This window comes from Sinocyclocheilus rhinocerous, unplaced genomic scaffold (genome assembly GCF_001515625.1).
Source record: "Sinocyclocheilus rhinocerous isolate Xijiao unplaced genomic scaffold, SAMN03320098_v1.1 scaffold585, whole genome shotgun sequence".
Taxonomy (NCBI): Eukaryota; Metazoa; Chordata; class Actinopteri; order Cypriniformes; family Cyprinidae; genus Sinocyclocheilus; species Sinocyclocheilus rhinocerous.
Window position 1 is genome coordinate 1674188 of NW_015630024.1, and position 17786 is coordinate 1691973.

Below are 17786 nucleotides of genomic sequence, written 5' to 3' on the forward strand. Positions count from 1 at the left end.
GGAGACTGGTCAGGGTTGAGGGAAAGCTGAATGGAGCAAAGTACAGATATATCCTCAATTAAAACCTGTTCCACAGCGCCCAGGACCTCAGACTGGACAATGACAATGACCCTAAGCACACAGCCAAGGTAACACAGGAGTGGCTTAGGGACAACTCTGTGAATGTCCTAGAGTGGCCCAGCCAGAGCCCTGACTTGAACCCTATCGAACATCTCTGAAGAGACCTGAAAAGGGCTGTCCACTGACGGTCCCCATCCAAGACCGATGTTGAGAGGATTTGCAAAAAAGAATGGCAGAAAATCCCTCAATCCAGGTGTGCAAAGCTTGCTGTGTCATACCCAAAAAGACTCGAGGCTGTAATTAGGGCCTTTCGCACAGCGGGAACCTTTTCATAGTACCAGAACTAACTGTGGAACTACCCACTTTTTGGCGTTTTCGCACCGCCGGAACTGGGTGCGATTTTAGTACCGGACTGCCTTTTTCGAGAACCAAATTAGCTCCTACTCCGGAGCAGGGTCTAACCAGCAGAACTGGTACTAATCGTGACGCAAGTAGACATTGATTGGCCAAACGTGTAAGGATAAAAGAAACTCAAGATACTTTGATCTCCTGAGAAACAGACAATACACTGGCATCTTCAAGACACCCCACAGAGGGGTGGTGCACAGCTCCGATCACAGCGTCCTCCTGTTGTTAATGTTGTTCTTTGTTTCTGTTGTTGAACGCCGCGCACAAATGATGTCGCTGTCGACCGGCTTACGTCACACTCTTAGTACACACTCTCGGTGCGAATGCAACCCTTTAAATGGTACTGGGAAATAGTTCGCGCAAAATCGTCCCAGTACTTTAGTACTGTACATTTAGTTCTGGAACTAAAGCGGTGCGAAAGGCCCTATTGCTGCCAAAGGTGCTTCAACTAAGTACTGAGTGGATTCAGTTTAAAAAATAAATACATTTACAGACATTTCTAAAATTCTGTTTTCACGTTGTCATTTATGAGGTAACGGAGTGTAGATGAGAAAATGAGAAAAAAAAAAAGAATTTAAACAATTGTAGTATCAGGCTGCAACATAACAAAAGTCAAAGGGGTCTGAATACTTTCTGAATGCACTGTATATATATTTTATATACATTTAAAAATATTTTGTATATAAAAGTGTAAATATGCAATAAATATTACAGCTGATTTTATTGGAGATTTTATTGCAGCTGATTTTGGATATTTTTTTACATTTTTAATTTCAGATATTTAATTTCAGATATTTATATCTATATAAAATAGTGTAAGTGATGTATATTATGTCAAAACTTCAATAAACTGCTGTCACTGCTCAAAATATTGTCAACCACCCATGTGTTTTTTTTTTTTTTCAGCTTGCCCGGACCCCCTGTTTAATGATGTGGTGAAGAGCCGTGCCTCCAAAACCATTAAAACCCTAACTGAGATCAACATCGCCTTCCTGCCCTATGAGTCCCAGGTGAGGCATTTCAGGAGGGGAGAGGACGAGAGAGATAAAAATATATAGGAATAATGACTATCCGTATAGAGAACTATCCAGAAACAACTCAGTGAATACAGAAATAGAGTGTTCCAGAACAGCTCTAAGGCTGGGGGGATGCAGTCTGGCCCACAATGCCTTGCTGCTTAGGCTGTCTGCTATGATTAATTCAGTGGAGTCAGAGGAGCAGTGCGTTTCTCCTGAGCTCAACGCTTCGCAGGCCCGCCTCGTTCAGCATCACGCAGCATCCACAGAGAGCCTTGGCCAATCAGAGGAGGTTATGAGAGGGAACAAGCATCAAGGGCAACCCATCTGCTGAACAGAAGGATTGTCATGTGACCCTGTGTGTGCTGATAGGGGGTGGGGAGGGGTGGTTGTGAAGACCTCACTGCCTGACACAGTCAGAGATTCGGCCACAGGAGACACAAAAGGCAGGAAGGAAAGGAATGAAAGCACAGACTGGAGACAACTCACTAACTCAAAGCTCATCCCTCAGACTACTTTGAAAACAGGAACACATTTCGTGGCATTCTGTCACAGGTCTTTTGCATGTGACATGCATACAAAATTATAAAAAAATATTTATTTATATAATAATTAATTTCTAGAATTAACTAGAATTAATTACTTTTATTTAGCAAGGATGCATTACATTCATCAAAAGTAACAGTAAAGACATTTATGGTACAAAAGATTTCTATTTCAAATAAATGCTGTTTTTCGACTTTCTATTCATCAAAGAAAAAAATATGTATCACAAAAAATATTAGACATCACAACTGTTTAACCAGTGTTTCTTAAGCACCAAATCAAGATATTAGAATGATTTCTGAAGGATCATGTGACATTGAAGACTGCTGAAAATTCAGCTTTGCCATCAAAGGAATAAATTACAGTTTAAAATATATCAAAACAGAAAACAACTATTTTAAGTTGTAATCATATTTCACAATGATACTGTTTTTACTATATTTTTAATCAAATAAATGCAGCCTTGGTGAGCATGAGATATATAATAGCAAATTTATATAGTAGCAAATAATAAAACATTTAAAATATATTCAGAAAATATAAACTGCATTATTTATTACCACTTAGTTTTTCTGTTTTTTTGTTCTTCTGGGGTTTTCTATGCAGCTCTTCATTGTGACTGCCTACCATGGTCTATTAAAATGAATGTATCTGTTATAGATCAGTGTTATTTTAGTATAATTTAGATACTATTATAGTTTTTATTAATATTTTTTATATATTTTTTCCATTTTCATTTTAAAGTTTTAGTCATTGTGTGTTTTGTCATTTTAGTACTTTTTGTCTTGTGTCTATGTTGTTTATATAATATAATTCCAGTTTTAGATATTTTAGTATATCAAGTTAAACTAAATTAAAATGAAAACTGTTGCATTGGCAACTTGCTGAAATAAAATTAAGTTTCAGTTGTACTTTTCTATAAAAACACCCACCCCAAAATGGCACAAAAACAATTATTGCACTATCAGTAACGATTATGAATGTGTTTTCAGGTGTTCTCCTTGGACAACCCTGATGCCTTCCAGAGTTTCTACAGCCCTCATAAGACACCGCTGAAGAACCCTGTGATGGAACGGTTGGCAGAGCAGCTGGCAACACTGTGTGCCACACTGAAGGAATACCCTGCCGTCCGATACCGAGGGTAAGGCACGAAGAGTGTCTGTCTCTTAATTACTGAGAAACAAAGAGCCTTTAAAGGGGTCATATGATGTGATTTCAATTTTACAAGTGTTACAAGCTCTTGGTGCATAAAGAAGATCTGTAAAGTTGCAAAGACCAAAGTCTCAAATCCAAAGAGATATTCTTTATAAAAGTTAAGAGTCAACCACGCCTACCTAAAATGGCTCTTTCTAACACGCCCCCACATGTCTACTTAAACCACAAAGACATTTCATTACACCAAATACACAAAATAATGTTCTTTTTAGCAGCATCATATGACCCCTTTAATCATCCTCTTTATAATTGATCTGTTCCTGACGGTGCCGTTTCACATTATGCAATCATATCTATCCATTGTACACTCACCTACAGCAGGAACTAGTGTAGAAGTCAGATGCCCAGTCATCTCTGGATCAGATTGCAGGAAGTGGCTGCTCGTCAGGATCAACAGAGCTGTCTCACGTTCTGTCTCTCTGCTCTAATACTCTGATTTTCCTTGTACAGGGAGTATAAAGATAATGCCACTCTGGCTCAGTTGCTTCAGGACAAACTGGACGCCTACAAGGCAGATGATCCCACAATGGGGGAGGTGAGCGGCACATCTCAGTTACTGCACTGCAGGGAGAGAGTTAATACATGTACATATGAATATGCTAGAACAAGGGGTACATGAGCAGGGGGAACATAAGCAGCTTTCAGCGGGTTCTTGGATAGATTTTTGATTTTGTTAAACCCATAAAACAGAAATTATGACTTCAGAATATCAGGGCTGTCAAAGAAATCAAGCATGAAACCAATATTCAATCTTCACCGTCCTGGTCTTATTGTGGACAAATCATTGCATTGGATTCATGTTAATCATAAAATGGCTTGTGCTAATCATGGAGCAATAGTAGCTTTTTAGATGTTTTATTTTTTATCTCTCTGCAGGGTCCAGACAAGGCTCGCTCTCAGCTCATTATTCTGGACCGAGGTTTCGACCCTGTCTCTCCTGTCTTGCACGAGCTCACCTTCCAGGCTATGGCCTATGACCTGCTGCCCATCGAGAATGATGTCTACAAGTGAGTGAAATAAATCAGTATTTAAACTTATTTTTAAAATAACATTTACTGGATTAAATGTTTATATTAATATATGATATTATATAATATAATATAAAACAATAGAAAATCATACTATTATACAAATTATAATACATATACTGTAATGTAAAATATTTCATAATACAATATAAAATAATAATTATAATACATGTATGTAAAATATTTCAAATGTATATAAATAAATATGATATACAGTCGTGGTCAGAATTATTGGCAGTGGCACCCTTGGTAAATATGATCAAAGAAGGCTGTGAAAATAAATCTGCATTGTTAATCATTTTGATCTTTTATTTTAAAAAATTCACAAATATCTAACCTTTCATTGAACTAAAACAATTGAAAATGGGGGAAAATCTCATGAAATGTTTTTTTTTTTCAAATACACGTTGGACATATGATATTTAAAAACTGAATTCTGCATTATGCATATGCATTTCAAAGGGATCATTAACAAATACTTTTGTTTGAACAAGGATTGACCAAGGATTGTTTAAACTTATTTTTAAATATTTATTATATAAAATTATTAAATGGTATCGTTTTATATAAATATAATATCATATAATACAATAATACAAAAATACATATATGTAAACTATTTAAAATGTATAAAATGTATATAAATGTATTTTTAAATAATATTTACTAAGTTAACTAATTATATTATTACATTATATTATAAATATATTATCATATAATAAAATATTAAATGACAATTAAAATACACATAATATTTAAAATATTTAAAAACAGAAAATGTGCATTATGCATATGAATTATTACAAAGGGATCATTAAATACTTTTATTAATTGACCATGGACAGTTATATATAATATAATATAAACATTTGTTTGATTTGTATCTGGTAGGTATGATACCAGTGGGATGGGAGACTCCCGCGAGAAGGAAGTGCTACTGCATGAAGACGATGACCTCTGGGTGGCACTACGGCACAAACATATTGCTGAGGTCTCACAGTGAGTAAAACCTTACATTTTTGGCCTTAAAGGGATAGTTTACCTTCAATTGCTGGTTCCCATTGACTTGCATAGTGTTTTTTTTTTTCTCATATAATGGAAGTCAATGGGGACCAGCAACTGAAGTTGAACTATCATTCTTCAAAATATCGGGGGGTTTTTTATGTTCCACATAAGAAAGCCAGTCATACATGTTTAGAATGACATGAGGCTGAACTCTTTACAATAAGTTTCCATTAGTTAGTGTTAGTTAATGTAGCCTATTAACTAACATGAACAATACATTTATTACAGTATTTATTCATCTTTCCGAATGTTAGTTAATGAGAATACAGTTGTTCACTGTTAGTTCATGTTAATTCTATGCATTACTATGGTAATGCATTTGTAAATGTTGAAATTAACATTAACTAAGATTAATAAATGCTGAAGTATTGTTTATTCGTTCATGTTAACTAAAGTAGTTAACTAATGTTAATTAATTAACCTTATTGTAATGTGTAACTAATATTAATATAAATTCTGTTAAATTTTATTGTTACTTTCAGTAAAAAGTATGTTGTGTTTTTTAAATTCAGTATCATTAAAATTGAGTTAAATTAAAAATCTTACAAAATTACTTTGTAATTATTATTTATTATTTTATTAAATAATACAAAGCAGTTTCGGTTTTCGGCCACGTGCATCCAGATTTTTCGGTGTCGGCCTAGAATTTTCATTTCGGTGCATCCCTAATATATAAATGGGGTTTAACGGTTCACAAAATTCACGGTTTGGTTCGATACGAGACGGTGGTGTCACGGTTCGTTATGTTTTCAATACTTAATTGCTTAATGCCGAGTTCACACTGCACGATTTTCAAAGACGTCGCATCACTGTTGGTTTCACACTGAACGACTATCTGGGGTAGCATTCAGTTGTTGCTGTGTTCACACTGCACGATGGAACGACGACAGGAGGTTACACACTGCATTACTTTACAATAGGAAGAATCGCCCGACAGCTCTGTCTGGTGCAGGGTTGCCAGGTTTTCGCTACAAAACCCGCCCAATTACTACTCAAAACTAGCTTGAAAATAGCCCAATTGCTTTTGAGAGTGTCCCCCAGTAAAAATCGCGTTCGGGGGGTAAAATACTAATTTTTTTGGCGGGGTTCTCCTGGTACAATTCACATTCCAGGGCCTAAATATCACCTTATTGGGGTCGCGCAATGTTGGAAATAACCATTTTTAAACCATGAAGGCAAGCCAATGGATATCACATAAGCAACATGCGAACTTTGCGCAAACGTCTTAATCTCAGTCAATTCACTATGCAGAAAGTGAAAGTAAAAAAGGAATGATGGAGCTTTCATCTCAGCCGCATATTATCTCAAAGACAACGAGAGACAAATTTACTTCAACATATGCTGATAACGGTATATAGCTGTTTTAATTTATTCCCTTAATATTTCTCTTGTGGCCCAAACATAGTGAAAAATGAGAAACTTATTTCATGTTAAACAGGTTGTTTTTGAAAGTCGGTGCTTGAAATAGGCTAAAGCTTTTTATTTAATTGATTTTATTGATGACTGCAGTGTTAATATTTTAATTATAGGCCTATAATTCATTGTATAATGACCTGTAAAAAAAAAAAAAAACATTTTAATTGAGGAGTGATTAGCCTAATCTTTCGTTATCCTCGCAGCGCGTCAGTTATGCGGTAATAATGTGGAGCAAATTAATTGTAATTTTAATTTAATAATAAAAGTAACTTAATAATAGGCCTAATAAAAATAAGAATGTAACAGGCCTACATTATTTGGAAATGTCAAATACTCTTAATATTGAAAATAATTGATGTTTTTGACTATCTCTGGCAATCTTCATTCAAGACCATTGTCTTTCGACTCACCCCAGCAAGGGGAGGTTATCACAGGGCAGACAGCACGTTGCCGGTTACGTCGTTTGGGCTGCCTTGTTGAGCGCAGTGGCACTGAGAACATTATATTTCACACACTTTAAGCTCTTTTATTTTTCAAATGTAATAGACCAACGAATCGTTTCGGTTTGTAATGCGTACCGAACGGAAAGCCTCGTACCGGACGGTTCAATACGAATACGTGTATCGTTAAACCCCTAATAAATCAAAAAGATTTAATAATTGCGAATGAAAAAAGTTTTGGTAAATAATATTTAATACAAATTTACTTACATATACATGCATATAAATATGAAAACAGAAAATGTACATTATCCACATGCATTATTACAAAAAGAGGAGCTAATACTTTTGTTAATCAGCCAAACATATTTATATAAAGTATAAAATGGCAAAACTTAAGCTGATTAATCACCCTTTCAAACATAATTATCTATCTATCTATCTATCTATCACACACATAATATTGTTAATTGTTGGCATAAAGATCCAGATTTAATTTTTTTTTCTTCTGATTTGATTAATTAATTTGACTGTAATAGGACTAAACAGTGTTAAAGTCATCCATCCCTCCATTTTCGGCTTCTAGTAGATAAAAAACATTTTTCATGGGCTGTTCATTCTGTTTCTATGGTGTAGGCTGAAAGCAACCAAAGTAAGAGGTGGTGGGGAGGGAAGTATAACACAGAAGCTGCTCGGAAAAGTTACCCACTAGGTCACGATTTATTTTCAATGAGGGGGTGAGCAGAGCAGAGAACAGGTGCAATGAAACTGCCAAAATGAGCGATCGAGTATGGAGTGCGTGTCTAAAAGCTGTGTGCCAAGAACACTACAAACTTGTCTATATCACCTTTACCAATAATTATCTATCTATCTATCTATCTATCTATCACACACATAATATTGTTAATTGTTGGCATAAAGATCCAGATTTCATTTTTTTTTCTTCTGATTTGATTAATTAATTTGACTGTAATAGGACTAAACAGTGTTAAAGTCATCCATCCCTCCATTTTCGGCTTCTAGTAGATAAAAAACATTTTTCATGGGCTGTTCATTCTGTTTCTATGGTGTAGGCTGAAAGCAACCAAAGTAAGAGGTGGTGGGGAGGGAAGTATAACACAGAAGCTGCTCGGAAAAGTTACCCACTAGGTCACGATTTATTTTCAATGAGGGGGTGAGCAGAGCAGAGAACAGGTGCAATGAAACTGCCAAAATGAGCGATCGAGTATGGAGTGCGTGTCTAAAAGCTGTGTGCCAAGAACACTACAAACTTGTCTATATCACCTTTACCAGGATCCACCACTGATTAAATTAATCTAACTATGATAATGGACAAACCATGGTTTCTGAAAGCATCATATCATTTTAGGTTTTATTGCTTCCAGTGTGCCAAGCATAATTTATGACGTGTGCTCTGTCACCCGGCAGGATCTCGCTATGGGAACAGACGCAGAGGGCGAAAAGATTAAAGACCCCATGAGGGCCATTGTGCCAATCTTGCTGGACGCCAACGTCAGCACCTACGACAAGATCCGCATCATCCTGCTTTACATTTTCCTCAAGAATGGTAAGAGAGCCTTTGGCAGCCATTTTATACCTCAGTTTGTTTCTCACTGCCCTGATCAGCCATTTTGTAACATGTGTGTTCCTGTGTTGCAAAACAGGGATCACGGAGGAGAACCTTAACAAGCTGATTCAACATGCCCAGATCCCTCCTGAGGACAGTGAGATCATCACCAATATGGCTCATCTGGGTGTCCCAATCATCACGGATGTACGCTGTCTGATTTGCGTCCTAAGCAATGATTACGTTTCCGTGGCTGTTAAAGCAGTTTCTCTGACCTGCCATTTTGTTTCTGTATGCTGCAGTCTACTCTCCGCAGAGGCAAGAAGCTCGATCGTAAGGAGCGTGTGAGCGAGCAGACATACCAGCTTTCTCGCTGGACCCCACTCATCAAGGACATCATGGAGGTCAGTCCTCATTTATAGAATTTGACAGTAAGGCCCTTTCCCCCTACCCCTCCGTTTTGCGCGTTCACGTGAAGGGGTAGGGGTGTCTCGATTATCTTTTGGTTGGAGGGGTAGGGGTAAGGTGAAGGGCCAGACAGCCCTTCAAACGAAGATTTTTCGGGACCACACTTCAAACGAAGGGGTATGAATTATCTCAGCGTAAACCGGCTTCAGCGGCCGGCAACATGGCTGCCCGAGCGAACAAAAAGACACATATGTAAGCATTTTTTGGCATTAATAACGATTTTAACGAAAAGTAATCATTTGTTTTATGTTACTTTCAATTGTAAGTAATTCAAAGAAATGTTTGCAAAAAATCGCTAAAGTTGGCTAACGTCATATCATTACAGACTGCACGATAGTGCCACAACATATTTTCATGTCTGATCAGGGAGATAACCAACGTAGACATTGAGGGGGGCTAGTCCGCCCAATAATTAGAAATCGCTAAACCCTTTTCTCAAATATTGCCAATTCGAGAGCGAGAGAGAGACAGAGAGAGAGAGATGAAAGTTGCGTGTATGCGCGTCTGTGCGTTTCTCTTTTTAGAGTGAGTTTACTTCAAAAACAGCGATTTTTTTTATCCTCTTGTTGCTGGAAAATATAATGTAGCGATTCAGTATTTAAACCGTTATTAATAAAAGTCGTGGGGCAGCGTTGACAAGTATCTTAGCCCCTGGATGTGTGAGCTGCGCGATCTCTGATATGTATGTATGTGTGTGTGTGTGTGTGTGTGTGTGTGTCAGTAAGCAGCGCATTCATATAGAATGGTAATTAAAGGCTCTAATGCACACCAGCACACCAGTATAGGTGTGTGTATTGTAGGAGCTAGACGACGTATGAGGACGTGTGACGGCATAGTAGTGGTGTCCCAATTCTTAGGGGAATATTTTCACCCCTACCCCTTGACACTCTGTTTCAAGGGACAAGGGGGAGGGGAAGGGGTATAAAATAGAATTGGGATTGGGCCTAACTGTGTGTAGATTGTGTGTAAATGTGTGGTCTTACTTTGCTTGTGAATGTTGTTGCAGGATGTTATCGAAGACAAGCTGGACACCAAACATTATCCGTACATCTCAACACGCTCGTCCTCTTCCTTCAGCACTTCTGCAGTCAGGTACACACACTCACTCACCGATTCTGATTTTTAGGCTCCCTTTCAAATAATGAGGAATTTGAATTGGCCACTCCTACAGGATGTTCAAATGGAATGACAGGAAGAGGAATTTACTAAACTGCAAAAAAGTTAAGCAAATTATGAATAAAATGAGCAAGAAATTATTTTCAGGTGCTTTGTTGCTTGGCTCTATTTTGAAGACTTAATAAATTAGAGATATATTAGAGCATTCTGGGTTCTTTTACCATGTTTCATAAAATAAGTTAAAAAAACAAAAAAGTTATTTTTTATTGACAGATACCTAAATAAAATCGAAATGTATAATATTTGGCATTTTATAATTAAAAATATATGATAAAAAAATCATAGTAAAATAATAAAAATACATTTATACATATTTAATCATCTAATGTTTCTGGTATTACCTTATATGATGTATATATTGTTTATGATGTTTATAGATAATTCCATTTGAAAATGTGTTAATCAGACAAACATAGTTATATCTTAATTTTATTGTTGTACAATAAGGTTCAACATTAGATAACAACATTAGATATCAGACTAACAATAAAAATAATTCTAAAGCATTTATTAATCTTAGTTAAATGTTAATTTCAACATTTACTTATACATAATTAAACTTGTTAATATTATGTAACTGTTGTATTTTTATTAACTAACCTTAACAAAGATGAATAAATTCTGTAACAAATGTATTGCTCATTGTTAGTTAATGCACTAACTAATGGGACCCTACTGTAAAATATTACTTTTATTATTTTATCCATTTTAAAACCAAGAAAATTAAATTAATAATTTGAAATGAATAAAAACTACACAGCAGTTATTTTATTTCCTTTAAATATCCAATACACTTCCTTAAATTGAAATTTATTAGAATTTCAAAGGCAACTTTGACACACACTAAAACCCTAATACACAGGTGTATACATGCATTTTTGTATTGCACAATTCAAAAGATAGAAGCAGCTTGGATCAATAATCATTTGTGCACTGAGGGGAGGGGAGAACATTGAGATCAATACCTCGATTGGTGGGTGGTGCGATGTGAGGTGGGGGTGAACACTAAGTCTCTTTCAGAAGCGGTGGAAACTGGGATATTTCCTCAGGGTCAGCAGTAATGATCCCGCCGCACTGTTCTGCTTTCAGGACAAACAAACCAGCACAGCTCTTGTAAACAGTAGCAGAGGCAAAGCAGGACAACCCTGACTCCCACAGAGGGAGAACTGGGATCTGATGGGTCCCATTGCGTAGCTATTGATTAGACTAGAGATCACCAGTTTACACGCCGCTTTCCCCTCTCATTATGCTGGCAAATAACTCTGTCGTTCCTTAAAGGGAAAGTTCATCCAAAAATGAAAATTCTGCCATTATTTACTCACCCTCAAGTTGTTCCAAACCTGTATGAATTTCTTTCTTCTGTTGAACACAAAAGAAGATATTTTGAAGAATGTTGGTAGCTGATAGCAATTGACTATGGAAGTCAATGGCTACCAGAGTAAATTATGAAAAAAATCAATGTTTTTGCCTGTAGTGTCTAGTCTTCAGTTGCCAAGTGAGGAAAGATATTGAGTAAAACAGTGCAGTATCTAACAAATACCTTCAAATGACTGGTTTGAAAAAGAAACTGTACCTTGAAGTTGACATGCATTCATGTGTTCTTTCCATGGCAGTGCCCGATATGGCCACTGGCACAAGAATAAAACCCCTGGAGAGTACCGTACGGGCCCTCGCATCATGGTCTTCATTATTGGGGGCGCGTCCTTTAGCGAGATGCGCTGTGCCTATGAGGTCTCACAGGCTAATGGCAAATGGGAGGCCATCGTTGGTGAGTCTGCAGAGGGTACTGCTAAAAGTCACTATAAATTAAGCAACCACCCTTTAAAGCTTTAGACTGATATCTTTATATTTAACTATACATGTGTTTTTGTCGTATAATATGTGTAATCAGACTGGCAAAGTCTTGTATATTTTTCCTGTGCTCTTGTCTTGTACGGTATTTTGTGCCTGTCATGTTTTAACTGCTTTTAAATTGCAGTCGTGAGCCTCTGATGTGTTCATAAGTCTATGTTCGTAAGTTCTTCTTTGTGTGTGTCTTGTGTGCGTGTGATAAGGTTTATGTTTAAGATCTGCACTTGTTTAGAATTGTCTTTTAAACGTACTTTTAAGCCCTATGGCAGCCAAAACGAGTAGGTGTTCACACGGCTCTTAAAGAAATGGTTGACCCAAAAATGTAAATTTGCTTAAAATGTACTTATCCTCAGGCCGTCCAAGAGTGTTCATCAGAACAGATTTGTAGAAATTTGGCATTACATCACTTGCCCACCAATGGATCTTCTGCAGTGAATGGGTGCCGTCAGAATGAGAGTACAATCCGCTGATAAAAACATCACAATCCACAAGTAATCCACACCACTCCAGTCAATCAATTAATGTCTTATGAAGTGAAAAGCTGCATGTTTGTAAGAAACAAATCCATTATTAAGACATTTTCAAAATGTCTTGAAGATTGTGATGCTTTCATCAGCTGTTTGGACTCTAATTCTGACGGCACCCATTCACTGCAGAGGATCCATTGGTGAGCAAGTGATGCAATGATAAATTTCTCCAAATATACATCTTAAATGGCCTGAGGGTGAGCAATTTTTCATTTTTGGGTAAACTATTGTGAGTTCTCATTAAAATTATTGACTTTTGGTAACTGCAAATTACCGTCAGTGTGAACGGCCCTTTAGAAGTGAATTTTAAAGTACGGTATCAGTCTGTTGTTTTCCAGAAGAAATTTGAGCATTGAAGATTTTACATTAACGCTGAATTTCTAATTGGTGGAATTGGGCGACTTGCACAATTTTGTCCAAGCATGAGGTCTATTAGAGATGGACAATGCATCTGAAGGACCTCCATGGGACAATTGGCTGTACTTCTATTGATCAACATTTGTGGAATTAGTATTTTTAGTTGATTGAAAGAGGCCTAATATTTATGGAGTCTTCCATCACTGATACGTCCACCCAGATCTTCCAAAAATCATTTTTTGTCGGGGTTCTAGGATGATATTTCTGAAACCTCAAGATCTACAGATGGTGGAAATGGTATTTAACCCTCTTTTGTCCCCATAAAGATTAACGGTGGTGAAAGAACGTGAGGTGCAGTGTGAGATTCATTCTGAGCGTGAAGCCACCTTTGTTCCTCCGCAGGTTCTACTCACACGCTCACCCCAACCAAATTTCTAATGGACCTGCGGCACCCCGACTTCCGAGAATCCACTAGGGTGTCCTTTGAGGACCCTGACCCCTCAGACGAGTGAGAGAGAGAAAAAGGGAAGGGTGGGAGAGAAATCACACTCTGACAAAGTAAAGGCAGCTGAACAAAGAAACCCTTTCTGAACCCCCACAGCACAAGGGCTTTCTTTTCTTGCTCCTGTTACCACACTCTACCGTTTTACTACGCCACCACGCCTCAGGGATGGGTGTCCGGCTCCTGCCTCCGATCTGCAAGTCTCACTCAGGCTCCGCCTTCTACTGGGACCAGCCAATATTGATCTGCTGAATGCTTCATTCAGAACTGCAGTGGGCGGAGCCTTTTTTTGAGTGACAGATGCAGTAGGAGTCCTGACCCCATCCCTGTTGACCGCATCCTCTCAGTTGGGTGGATTAAACTGCATTCTCCTCACTATGCGCCTTTTAATTCAATGGTGTCTCCTCTTCCAACGAGGAAGGGCTTCCTCCATTTGCCCTCCCAAATATCATTAATTTTTAAAGCTTCATTTTCCAGCAGATTTAATCTACCCTTAAGACTCACCATATTCCGATTATTTCTGAATAACAATCCAAGACAATCATTCATATTAACTTTGTTTTTCCCACCTCTGGAGAGGTAATTGATGCCAATTGCAGGATAATTTGTTTTTGTTTTTAATCTAGTTCCTCAAACTACCTCACATCACGTCTACATGACCAAGTGGCCGTCTGCAAAGAATATATGTTAAAATGACTTCCGCCAGACAGCGACTGGCTCTTTTCCTTTATAATTCTTCTGCAGATGCCAAAACTTGAAATGTAGCTGTGTTCTTCAGATATGCTTTAGCACTAACGCTTTTCCCCAACACTAACATTTTGAAACTAACTAGTTTGGGCCCTGCCTATGTCATTTTTCAGAAACCTTCATGTTATGCCTCAGGTGCTGTTTTTTGCATTAAAAATAACTTGCTATACTATTAATCCGCTCATGGTAATCTATCAATGCAATTTGTGGTTCATAACTGGTACTTAAAAAAAAAAAAAAAAGAGTATGTTTTGAACAAGCTTAGCAACACTTTATATTACAACACTGCAATTCCTGTGCATGCTTGTGGTTACATTAAATATTATGAATTTAAAACATACTATTAGTTATCTTTGCTCTTAAAGGAATGTTCTGGGTTAAATACAAGTTTATGACATGCTCTTAATTACCACAGGAAATCATTTGAACTCATTTGGAAGAACTTTTTTTTTTTTTTTCCATTTGGAAGAACTTGCTAAACTCGCGTTTGCAGTAATGCTCTTAAAATGGAAGTCTATAGGGCATTACATTGTAATAATAATCAAATACAGTACGCACAGTTCTGAAAGTACAACCATAAGACTTAAACATTATATGTATACCTTGTCTGTGTAAGCTTATATACAATATTTTATTTCCTTATTTTAGTCTTTTAAACCCTTTGGAATACCTTACCCCATAGACTTCAATTGAAAATGCATTACAGCATAATTTTGTCAAGGTTTTGACAAACAAATGGACGAGTCAAATTGTTTTCTGTGGTAATCATAGATGCTGTTGATAGAGGTGAACTTGTATTGAACCCGGAATATTCCTTTAACCCAGCTACGAGCTTCTCCAAAGCATTACACAGAGTAGATAACATTTATAAGCCAACAAATGCACACAAATGAGGTCCTGTAATACAAAGTGTCCTTTCAAAAACCTTTACTGACTAAACCATTGTACAAGAACGATCATTGCTTAACCCTATCAAGTATCCATCACTCAAGTGTCAGGCTGCTAAAGCTATATCCCTTTTGATTTCCCCTTTTTCTGTTGGTTTTTCGTGTTCGTAAATGATCACACCATATGCAGTATGCCAGTCCTAACCCATACTGCAACATGAAACACTTCTTGACTGTTCCAGCCATTATTGAACAATAATATGGTTTGTTTTCATGGATCTTTAGTTTAGACCCGCTCATCTAGTTGAAGAGCTACAAATCACATTGTGAATTCTGATTAGCGATTAGCAAAACTGCTTGTTTGCATTTACTTGGCCTAGAAGATTATATCAGCTGTGGTCAGAACCAGGCAATTTAGTTGTATGCTCAAAGCTGAGCATGTAACTACACATTCAGTTCTACTCGTTCAGCTATGTAAGATTAATTTGCCTCTTTCTGTAGGCAACCCTCACTGGTTGTTAAGTGAATGTGACCCTCATTATCAAGCGTTTTTTAATCACTTGATCTTTTTATTGCATTACAAGTAGTGGGAACATGCAGCTTTGCTAAAATAGGCATTTGTTCCATAGGGCACCAAAAATAAAAAAATATTTCAGTGCATACCCATGTTTTTATGTTTTAGATGACCCTGTGGCACAAATGTTTTTGGATAGTTTGAATGTACAGTATTTGTGATGTGTTAGAATTGTGTCTTCAGCTAAATATCTAATCAAATTTAAATGTTTCCTTATTTTGCGATTTTTAATTTTTAGATTCAAAACAAAATCTTGATAAATCAATATTATGTGCATATACTATACCATTCAAAAGGGTTGGTAAGATTTTTTAATGTTTTTGAAAGTACCTTATGCTCACCAGGGCTGGATTTATTGATTAAAACTAAAGTAAAAACAGTAATATTGTGAAATATTACTATTTTAAATAATGGTTTTCTATTTTAATATATTTTAAAATGTAATTTATTCCTGTGATGGCAAAGCCTCATTTATTACTCCAGTCTTCAGTGTCACACGATCCTTCAGAAATCATTCTAATATGCTGATTTGCATGTGCAAGTAACATTTCGGATTATTATCACAGTTAGAAAAAGGTTGTGCAGCTTAATATTCTTGTGGACACCATGATATAGATATATATATATATATATTATATATAGTCTTTACTCTCACTTTATCAATTTAATGTGTCCTTGCTGAATACATTTTTTAAAAATAATTTAAAAAATCTTTCACTTGACACTTGACTTTTGAACAGTAATGTGTATATAATGTATATGTGTATATATATATATTCATTACCATTAATAGTATTATATATTTTCTATAATATTATAGATAGATAGATACACAGCTGAAAACACATTTTATAGTTAATCTCAGTATAAGTATAAATTTAATGAGTTTTCTCTTTGTTTCTCTCCTCGGTGCTCATCTACGCAGGTTCGACCCATATCACCGGCCCCACCCCGCTTCTGGACGCCCTCAAGGCCATGAACAAACCCGACGAGGAGCAGACAAGCTAAAATCACAACTTCCTTCCCCCCAACCCCATCGCCCAGTTACCCTCTCCCTCCCTTCATCCGTCGCCATGTAAATCACACCCGCTCCTATATAAATTGTGTATGCATCTTGCTTGAGAGAAAATTACAAATAAATAGATGATTGGTGACAAGTTAAAAAGAATATTCTATAAATTTATATATATAATGTTGAAATAAAAGAATCATTGCAAGTATTCTTCTGTTTTACAATGGATGCAAATGATTAGACTGTCAAACTGAGTTTTCGTTTTGCCATTTAAAACTCTGAAAGTACCAAATGTAATATTGTATGTCATGGAACCTGCTAGAATGCGTAAATGGTAGATCACTTTTTGCGTTTGTTCCTTATTTAACTTGGTGTTTTTTTTTTTAATGGTTTAAAAGTGGTTGGGGGAGGGACTGGTTTGTATGCAAATAGACCAGTGAGGCAAAATGATGCATATCACTTCCTACACTGAAGGCTAAACTGCCACCCAGTTTAGATGCTTGGGTTTAATTGTTGTCTCATTTTAGATTTGCATGCCATGGATGCTACTATGTGGCCCTTTTGACATGTTTTAAAATGCTGGAAAAAAAGTAAAAAATAATATAAAAAACATGTGTAAAAATGAAACAATGAGCATCTTCTGGGACACCAGTGATGAAGAGGAAGGAGGCCAAAGGAGTAACGGATCAAAGCCTCAAGCTGTAAAAGTGAAAGAGACACTGTACATAGATAGCGGATGTCACCCCTCCTTCAGTCGCGATTCCGGAAGCATTTACTCCATCTCCTTTTCTTTTCACGTCTCCTTCTACAGAGACCTCATGATTTAGTGTGAAGAAGGCCGTTGCTTGCAGATGTTTAAGGAATTCAAAAAAAGGGCCAGTTGTATTTCAGTATTGTATCTCGTCCGATTAAGTCTTATCATTG

The 17786-nt window shown here is 36.7% G+C and overlaps 1 protein-coding gene across 1 annotated transcript in view; it reads left to right on the top strand.

Annotated features, from left to right (window-relative positions):
• Window positions 1-17310, top strand: part of LOC107739733 (syntaxin-binding protein 1-like) — a 36001-nt gene extending 18691 nt beyond the window's left edge. The window contains exons 6-16 of the mRNA XM_016551935.1: window positions 1375-1478; window positions 3023-3171; window positions 3696-3780; window positions 4122-4252; window positions 5165-5272; window positions 8580-8761; window positions 8859-8968; window positions 9064-9165; window positions 10236-10321; window positions 12019-12173; window positions 16776-17310. Coding sequence (XP_016407421.1) covers window positions 1375-1478; window positions 3023-3171; window positions 3696-3780; window positions 4122-4252; window positions 5165-5272; window positions 8580-8761; window positions 8859-8968; window positions 9064-9165; window positions 10236-10321; window positions 12019-12173; window positions 16776-16858 — 1295 coding nt within the window. The 3' untranslated portion in view covers window positions 16859-17310. The remainder of the gene's footprint in view (window positions 1-1374; window positions 1479-3022; window positions 3172-3695; window positions 3781-4121; window positions 4253-5164; window positions 5273-8579; window positions 8762-8858; window positions 8969-9063; window positions 9166-10235; window positions 10322-12018; window positions 12174-16775) is intronic.
• The last annotated feature ends 476 nt before the right edge of the window (window positions 17311-17786 follow it).